Genomic DNA, 10,397 nt, shown 5'->3' with positions numbered 1-10,397 from the left:
AAAATAATATAAATAAAATTAAGGTGAAAAGCAGATGTCGAATAACATTGTAATTATCAATTTAATTGCCAACAAGAATACTACGACAGAAATGTTCGAATCAGTTCTGGTCAGTAAAATTACGCAAAAATATGTTCAATGGAGCCATAACCATTTAGAGGCCAATTTGCATTGGCCTGGTGGCCATTTTGACCGGTATTTTCATCTCTCAGTATAATGAAATCACTTTGTTATAATTAAAAAAACACATACTGGAAAAATGGTCGGAATTTTAATAATAAAATTTAAAATATCTCTGTATTTGGAAAAAGTTAACGTTCCGTTATCAGATAATATTTTAATTTGAAGAGGAAATAAAAATAGCAGTTGTTTTCCTATCCACTTCACTTAGCAATTAAACTTTTACTATCTCGAAAATTTTATTTTTACGAGTCTAATAAAACGAATTGTCGAACATCTAATAATAAAGTTATTCCCTTTCGGATTTAAGATTAATACGATCAAGAATTGAGATTAAAGGGGAGAAGTTTTTTTCTCTCTAAGAATAATTTATTGTTGATAAAACGATATAATAAGATTACGACATTTTGGTTCCTTAGATAATCAAAACAAGAGTTTTGTTTAATCATTTATTTACACAAAAAACAACAGATTTTATTTACATTAAGCAGATTTAATCGGTTCTTATTTGTTGTTAATCTTGTAAATTAGGGTGCTTATTAGGATTAATTTAAATTAATCCTTTAATGCAAAAGTTTGGTGAAATTAGAAAGATCATCAAACAAATATTTAATTTTGTTCAAATAACAATCTGTCAACTGAAGTTACTTAACTCTAAAATAGGCAGTAAGCTTAAAGATAAAATCGTCTTAAAACTTTACAGCCATTTCATGCCTCCGGCCTACAACGTCTTTGGCACAAATACTTTCAGCTCCTTAAATTAAATCAGAACTTTTAAGTTACCAAGTTTTTCTTAATTTGCATGTACTCAATATTTCCGCACGTACTATCTTCACATTTTGTTTGAAACCACCAACATACTTTTGAACACGATCGTAATGAGATTTTCAAAAACAAATGTTTTACTTTTCTCCTTCAGTAGATTCATATCTACAAAAGAAAATATTCTTCAAAACATATCGAATTCAATTTTCTCTTATCATTTTGCTGTAGGCATCAATATCGCAATATCTCCCGAAAAAAGCAATATGGGAACAACATGATAAATGTTGGTAAAGGGTATTTCGAGCATCCATGCCATACACACCTAGGTGTAAATGTAATACGGACATACGGATCACCTGATCACGCGGAAAAATACCACATTCACTACCTCTCGCTTATAAATGGGTGAAACAGGGATTCGCCAACTGTGCCACGAAGCATTGGCGGCATGCCATAATCAATTCTGCCTGGGGAACATTTATTTTGCATGTGGATAGCGCACTAAAACTCAAATAATTTTGAGAGAAAGCTAAAATATCAAACCACAATTTCAAAGCCAGGTGTTGCTAACTTTTAAAAATGAACTCGTATTTTCAATGTCCAGTGTGCTATCCAAACCAACTTAATATCTTGCTTGTGTTCAAAGACTCGAATATAAAAATAATATTTACAGCGACCTTTGAAAGTAATAGCTAATAACCACCAGGCAACAACATGAGTTATAAATTTTGAACAAAATCCAGGCGCGCCAGATTAAAAGAATTGGGACGGAATTAATGTGAAATAAATTTTGTTTCTCAACAAATTTTGAGAGGATTTTCGTCTGAAATTGAGTACTTGCCGATAAGGAAAAGTTATAGATGTTGTAGGTACGATGTACCTTATTGCAATAGTCGATATTGCGACTCTGTTACTTGGCTGGATGTTTGAAATTGCTCGCGAAATTAATTCGTAGCCCTAGGTGCTTGCGGTTATTACTCAGCCTCCTACGTTTAGTTTAACACATACGTAGCAGTTTTAATGGATATAATGAATGAAAATATATCACATTAAGGTATTTACATCAATACTACTGAAATACAGCTTACAATTTACGATTTTTATTTTGCACTTTGATCATAACAGTTTTAAATTCTATATCAAATCACAAAAGCTTGCAACATTTATAAATAAGATATCAAAACCGCTAATCCTCGTAGATAATATAATTAGTTTACAATTAACGCTTCTTCAAAAATGCCCTGCAAACATTTTACGAGATTAGACTATCAGTTTGGTCGTTTGATTAAAAGACTTTGTTTACGCCGCCATCCCTTCGGTGACTTTGATAAATTGTTGAGAATTAAAAGAGACTCTCATTTCCTATCGCCTCCTCTTCATTTAAAAGGCCTACAGTTTGATTATATCTCAATCGGTTTTGTGGATTTACAATAAACGGATTGTTTAAGTTGTAAATGTCCTAATACTAGTGGTTTTTTTTATAAAAATATGCTTTATTGTGATCGCGAACACAATTTTTACTTTATAACCCTGTCGTGCAAAACTCTTTACGTGTAGGAAAGCCATGCTTCGACACGAATGGGCCGGCTCGACTAAAGAGATACCACAGAAAACCGACGTGAAACAACGCTTGTGTTGTGTTTCGTTATGTGAGTGAGGTTACCGGAGGCCCAATAACCCCCTTCAAAATCACAATCACAAAACTCTTCTTCCTAAACCCCAAAAGGCCGCCAATGCACTTGTAACGCCTCTGGTGTTTCGGGTGATGCGGCGATTGCTTAAAGCATGATGATCCTTCGAAAATTATCTATGAAACAATATTTTTAGTTTATCTAATGTATTATTTCTATGCAATATATAAATATTCTCGCAAACTATACATCGAAACTCTATTTCTATAATAAATAATTCACATACATTGTCTGAACCTCTATCATACAAAGTTTATGACTCGTGAAAATACTTTTCTCACTCGAAGCGAAGATAATGATCAAAAATAGCACTCACGGGTCTCGTTTCTATTTCCCTATTAACAGTTGTAATATTTACGAGACAAGATAAAACTGCGGAAAATTAATGTTTCGAAAAAAAAAACAATTTGTTGTAAAGCTCAATAAACTCGGCAAACCAATATCAGGTCAAATATTTGTTATTTACAGAGCTTGGGTTTTAGATCAATTTCTGTTTGCCAATGTATTACACGTTGTTTCGTAAAATATAGGAGTGATTTCAATACCAGTGAGAAACATATGACTCGATGAGAGTGAATTTTGCCTGAGTGCAACGTGCAACAGATTCGATTCCCGCACGGAGCAACTCTTTGTGTGATACTTAATGTTGCGGGTCTGGGTCACGTGCATGTGAACTTGTATGTTTGTATTTAACTTGTTATTTATTTATACATTGGAAAACCAACAGCTAAATAAAGCAAACAAATAATTACAGGCAGATTGAAGACCATGATTATGCAACTAACATTTTTAAACACAAGAGTTAAAATAAGTCCATGATCCAAAAATATCTTTAACAGTAAATTGGCAATAGAAACACTCATTTCACAACTGAATTATTACGTGTAACAGTAAAATGAATGGCCTTTGTCCGAACTCGTACAGAGGAAAGGTTAAATTAACAAGGCATCGTTGGGCTTTGGGCATCGCCGAACTTTGTGGCGATTGAAGTCGCTGAGTCAAGACGCAAGATGTAGCAATGTTTTTGAAGAAGAATAGAAGATATAATAATTATGTATTAAGAAATTATCGAGAGTTCTAATGTAATCACTTAAACTGGTTAAGAAAATATGATTTTACGAAGTATAAAATAAAATCAATCGCTTTTATGATATAAGCTGGTATACTAACAGACGAATTACCTGAAGGTAAGCAATCGCCGCCGCCCATGGATTCTCGAAAAACCAGAAGCGTTACAAGTGCGTTGCCGGCCTTTTGGGGGTTAGGAATTAAGGGTTGTTGGGGAAGATTAGAAAGGGGCGTAATTGGGTCTCCGGTAACCTCACTTACACAACGCAAGCACTGTTTCACGTCGGTTTTCTGTAAGGCCGTAGTATCACTGCGGTTGAGCTGGCCCATTCGTGCTGAAGCATAGCTCTCCCACGCTTAAAAGTATCGAACATTTTAATGTAATGTAATCACTTAAATTGGTTAAGAAAATATGACTTTTCAAAGTATAAAATCAATCGCTTTTGAATTCAATGAATTAATTATCGTAAAGGTACAAGAGACAAGGGCCATAGTATAGTATTATGTATTGTTATACATAGAATACAATAGATATTCTCTTCCCTAACATCAATGCAAACATCAATGAATCCCTACATCTTCATATTTCATTGTCTTGTCTAGCCAATCAATATTTGATTACAAGGTTGAAGATCTAACAGTGTAAAATGTATTGAAATTATACATAATTAGTGTAGTATTGTAGTGGTTACTTCACAGATATTTGATACTCATATTACTGTAAAAAATGTGTGCAGCAGTAAAGTTTATGTCAGTTATGTTTATGTAGAATATTTGTCTAACTCAAATTAAAATAATTGAGTGTATATTATACTATCTGAAACAGCGTTCCAATTCCTTTATTCAGAAAATATTATATGTAAACTTCAAAGTCGTTAGTTTATTTATTGATACCAAAAATAATTCAGTTTTTAGGTACTAGAAAATTATAACTAACTCAATTTATTATTTGAAAATAGATACATCTGAACTCATTTTAAGTTTGCGTCGTAGGATGTAATACCAAATTTGGTGTATACAGTATAAGCTTTGGGGTCGGAAAGGATGAATCCGGCCCGAAGGACCAAAAAATGTAGGGAATGTTCGCTCCAATGATAAAAGGCTATGAGCATAACGGGTTTAATGATCTCTTTTTGGCACTTTTGTAAATAATTGCGCCTCAAACAGATGTTATGGGCTTACCTCGCGGTTCGTTGACCTTTATGTTAAAAAAGCTTACAAAATATAAATGTAAACGACAGAAAATTACACTGTGAATATCCAATGTAAGATGATCTTGCATCAATATGTTTTAAGTGTGCAGAGTAAGGTCATGTTATAAAAGGTAAATAGCTGAACATTTTCTGTGTTAAAAGGCACTTAAAGGGTGGTGAGAAATAAGTATATGTCAGCGCAAATTGTGTATATTTAAGCAAGATTTCGATTCATTTTTGTAGCATATTTTTTTTATCTTTTCGTAACATCTATTAGATATAATTGCTTTCTGCGTTTTACATAAGTCATTTTAAAAACAATATGTGTATTTTATTTACTAACTGTTTTTAATAAATTAGATATATAATACATATTTAACTAGAGACTTGTATGATGATAAATATATTTTGTTTACTATCAGTATTCGGTATTATAAACTTAATAATCTCAATTTTCTTTGTGATTCTATAGTTTAATACCAATCTAAAGCGTGATTCAGTTTATGACTTACGGAAGCAATAGTATCATTATTAGCTTTCCCCAAGAGCAACGGATACAATTACATTTCTAATCACGATCTTGTAAAAATGAATTCTGTAACATTTTCTCTTTTTTCCTTTCATTTATTTTCCCGCAACGAAGATTGTGATCCGCATTGAGCCTTAAATAAGTCGCAGCGTTATCATTATTTATTGACTAGATATTTGATCATGACCGACTGAGATATACCGACTACTATTTTTGGTTATAGACCCATTTATCAACAACCCTCGATTAGGCTAATTAAGTTAATAAAATTAGAGAAGATTCTTGTATCTGTCTTATATGTGCAAATATAGATGACATTCACCATTTGAGTAAGTCACCGCGGACGTACGTTCGTCCGCACACCGAAAGTATACGTAGAGTACATTAAGAGTGAAAATGCACATAGAAATAAATCTTCGTCACATAGAAATCTCGAGCGTCGGAAGACGATATGTACATGAGTGGTTAAGTGCATTTTCTTCATGCATAATTTAGTAGAATTATGTGTTTGAAAACAAAACCAAGAAGGGTGTGTAATAGCAGCTCTATATAATTCCACATAGAGAACACGTGCAGTCTCCACCAATATAATAGAGATGAGTACGAGTGACAGACGTCTGACTGACAGGTGACTGCCGCCGACCGCCCGTGTTGTTTTCGATTGTGTACCTACATATGTTATTGACTCCTATGTCTTTTGAACAAGGTGCAAAATGCAAGTGCCATTGCTCTACTGATTCATACAATTTAATGTATTTTCTGGTATGCGACAAATAGCAAAGATCTGATACTACTGTAGGTATTAGTGGATCAAACTGAAAACCTCTTTCTTTTCTTGAAACCAATGAACAAGAGTTAAGTAGTACCAAACAATCAAATAATTTTTTTTAGACAAAACAACAAACTAATATTTTGTCCTGAACTTGTCACTAACTACTATAGGTACAAGTGGATCAAACTGAGAACCTCTTTCTTTTCATGAAAATCAATGAACAAGAATTAGGTAGTACCAAACAATCAAATAATTTTTTTTAGACAAAACAACAAACAAATATTTTGTTCCGAAGTTGTCACTTGTCTAGTAAGATTGTTCCTATTTATTTGACTGTTAGATATAATATGAGCAAAATAACTCGACAATATAAAGCGTTCAGATAGTACGATGTATCTGACAACTGACATTTTTATTAACTCGCGTAACAAAATAAATGTGCTGGAGGATGAGCCTACAAAATGTGTCATTCAATTCCAAGCATGGTCTCTCGGTGAAATTTTAAACATGTTTGCGGAACGTAAACATCGCGAATGAAGAGAGTTTCAAAGAATTTTGACAGAGTTTCGTCCAACTTCTGTTCGACACGACTTTACTGAGAATAATATTAATTCGTAACTCTCTTACGTTGTCTTTTTTTTTGTTTAGAATTTATTATGCGGCACATTGTTGTTTTTTATTATTGCCCCTGTCAATCTCAAGTACCTTTATTTTAATAACAACATAAATATTACTTCCTGATGTTTTTAATATGCCAAATTTCATTCAGTTTATTTATAAAGTGCAGATTGAAAATAAAATAATGATGTTTTCTTGTTTTTCAACATACACAATTAAAGCATTTTTATTCATTTTCCTTTTTTGTTCCGCTGTCGAAACATAATAAGTCCATTAGTAGATATTTTCTGAGGAAATAAACAAAACAAATATCATTCCAATGTCGTATATTCAGTTTCAATTATACCGTACAATGACAATACGAATGTTAATTTAATATCACAGTCCAAAAAGATTACGTGTAACAACTTACATTGGAAATAGTCTTAGTTAAGAATTCACAATGATTACAATATAAGTATGAAGATTAATAAATCTTCCGAACAATATGTACAGTTTGTGTAAGTGGCTCTCACACTATAAACTAAAACAACCTTAAAAAAGCTTGTCAAAGAAGCAGTGCCTCTATGTACTTATATTTAAGACTTAAAATGCTATACGGCAATAAAGCATGAGATTTACATATTTCAATTTAAAAACGAGAGCAGAAAATGTCTGTAAGTAGTATGGCGGCGCCCAACACCCGTCACTAAGTTATATTTACATAACCGAAGCTTACGTCTTTATTCAGGTATCGGCGATGCGGGTAATAAGTCAGTCGGGCTCAAGTGGGATTCAGTGGGACACGTCTGTTGGATGTCTCGGGAACGATGGGTTAGGGTCGACACGCTATGTCGCACGAACGGTTTCAGCTTGCGTATTATTTCTTCATTTTAAGACCCCTTTTTGCACATTTCTGTCTATACGGCGAATATCAAACCACTGTCGGAAGCGAGTGCGCGTACAACTGTCCAAATTGCTGTGTTGTGGATTGAAAACCCGAAAATTTGCAGGACAAAACCGGAAACTTGCAGGCAAACTTGGCCGAGTACAAACAATCCTCGCCCGCACACAATCGTGTGTACTGACGTTTGCCAAACGTCGACATGCGAAACGGGAGTTTTATGGGTGTTCGTGATCTATACGCCTCTAGGAAAAGAATATACGTATCTGACGTTGCTTATTGAGCAAATAAAGGATTGATTGAAACTTTTTGCTTTGCAATATATCGAGAATACTAATATATGTTAGAGCCACTAATATAGAGGATTTACCAATAAACAGTTTGATAAAAAGGGATGCCATTCGGCCACGTTTATTCAAATTGATATTTTTTATTGTTTATCATACATAGTAATAAATTTTTCACTAACTAATTCTCAGTTCTTATTAAATGGTCAGCTTCACAAGCAGCTCACTGCTATCTGTGGACAAAAGAGAAAAAAATTAAACCATCTGCCAAATTGAAGTTGGGACAGGACACTAACAAATTAATTAAACATATAACATAATTACGTACATATTATGTGGTAACAATCACATGGTATTTGAGCGTTTATGGGCTTTTTATTGGGATCGATACCTACCAAAGCCAAATTACCAATATTTTCTTAAGATTATTTTAGACATCAGTGACAAACAGTGAAGGAAAGCAAGGTCAGGAAACCTAGGCTTATAATTTCTATAGTCTGAAATCACCAACCCACATTAGGCGAGGGTGGTGATTAATGCTCAAACCTTCTCTGGGTGAGATGAGGCATTTTTTAACTTATATGCTATTGATGATGGGCTTTTTACAATACTTCAATAAAATATTATTATTCTAATAACTAACAATATTTCGATATTTGAATGAATATCAAATTCGCCTAAATTGAAATCATCAAAGCAAAATAACAATATTATAAATACAATGTAGAGTGAAGCATTTTACGAATCTAAAATCGGATATAGGTTTCAACATTTCGCTATAATCTCGATAAAAGGGTATGACGTAACCACTTTAAAATCGATTCAAACATTTACTGCTTGACAGTTCAATTGCATTGTGAAACGATAAATCAAGTGTCGTTTGAATAACATAATATGTTTGAAAGGAACAAGATCCAATGTTTACACTTTGAATAAAACATTCTTACTCTCTGGAGTTTGGTTAGGAGAAAGGTTGAGAATTCTTTGTCATGAACTGTTATGGCACCTCTGTATAAAAGAAGGGCTTTATTTATTATTTAACTATCCGCCGTACTCAGTCATTTAACGGTTACTTAACCCAGTCCTTAGTAATTGGTTTTGAATTAAAATGTTTATAAAAGAATAGTTTAAGTAATCATTAAATGTCTTTGAGTGCGGCGTATGTATCTTAAATCAAGAGGTAACTGATATTATTATTTTTTTCCTTAAAATTATTTTATTGATATAGTTTGAGTGAACTTTGTACATATTTTTACTCTGTTGCAATATAATAAAATTGACGTGACTCACACCATAGTGTGAGTATATGAGTCAAATGAAAATGTGAATCTTGTATGTATGTATGAAACTTGAATGTAGTTACAAAAGAGTTCAGTAATGCTACAATTAAACCATATCTGTATGTTCGAAGTCTATGCTTGCTTTTAAGTACGAAAAATTAACACTATTTATTCAAGTATGATTTTTTCCCAATTTAACACCAAAATCGGTGTGTTTCAAGTAGCTATTCACTATCTTAATCGAATCAATCAGTCAAATAGCCTTTCATAGCTGCTAGCATTGCTCCTTTGTCAATTATGTCCTAATGTTTAGCGTAAGTTCCTGTGTAGCAGTGCATTCAGACCAGGGCTATCAAGCTTTGTACCCACAATGTCTAATTACACTGATTAATAATCGATCATTCAGGTAATCGAGCGTTAATTTAATAATAAAATTATAATTATATCATTTAACAAAACTAGGTCACTGTTGACCATTAAGAACATCGCGAAATATTTCTAGATGGTGATTAGTATTTTTGAAATTGTTGATGTCTTAAGACACTAAATTAATTTTCGGCTAATCCACGACGACTGTCACGCCAGTAGCAGTACGACAGTCGCTGCGTCGTGTGTCGCAGAATGCTGCTCATGAATATGAGCGTCTAGCATGGCTTGAAACTAAAGTCGAGTTCCTCGTCAAATTATTACGTAAGGTGAAAAACATAATAAAAATTGCCTGCATAGTTTCCGCGTTGTGTGATCCACAGATCGTTCTGGGTGTCATGTATTTGTGAAATTATGTAGTTGTAAACGTACCCTCGACACATGTGAAAATTATAATGTGGAGCAACGTTAAAAATATGTAGACGTTAAAATACTCAGTAAAACATGGTAAAGCACCGATAAATATTTGCGCTCTCTTTTAATGTGAACTGGCAAAAAGTAAATATATAGTTATGTTAAACAATCACTATCTATGTACATAAAATAAATAAATTGTGTCAGCCCCATATAACACAAACTACACAATTTATATAACAAAGAGACAATCACATAAACACATTACGTAATGCCCACAATAAAAGTTAAATAAATCGAAAATGCTGAAACGTGATTTTGTTACGGTATTCCATGTAATTAATCGCCCAT

General features: G+C 33.1%; 1 protein-coding gene across 5 annotated transcripts in view; it reads right to left on the bottom strand.

Annotated features, from left to right (window-relative positions):
* Positions 1-7,125: 7,125 nt before the first annotated feature.
* LOC118268510 (disks large homolog 2) overlaps positions 7,126-10,397 on the bottom strand; it is a 44,718-nt gene continuing 41,446 nt past the window's right edge. For all 5 annotated transcript variants that reach the window (XM_035583035.2, XM_035583038.2, XM_035583039.2 and 2 more), the window contains one exon: positions 7,126-8,219. In XM_035583035.2, the coding sequence (XP_035438928.2) occupies positions 8,216-8,219 (4 nt within the window). In that variant the 3' untranslated portion in view covers positions 7,126-8,215. The remainder of the gene's footprint in view (positions 8,220-10,397) is intronic.

Source organism: Spodoptera frugiperda, chromosome 29 (assembly GCF_023101765.2).
Source record: "Spodoptera frugiperda isolate SF20-4 chromosome 29, AGI-APGP_CSIRO_Sfru_2.0, whole genome shotgun sequence".
Classification (NCBI taxonomy): Eukaryota; Metazoa; Arthropoda; class Insecta; order Lepidoptera; family Noctuidae; genus Spodoptera; species Spodoptera frugiperda.
The sequence above is the reverse complement of the archived record's forward strand: the minus strand, read 5'-3'. Positions and strand labels throughout refer to the sequence as shown.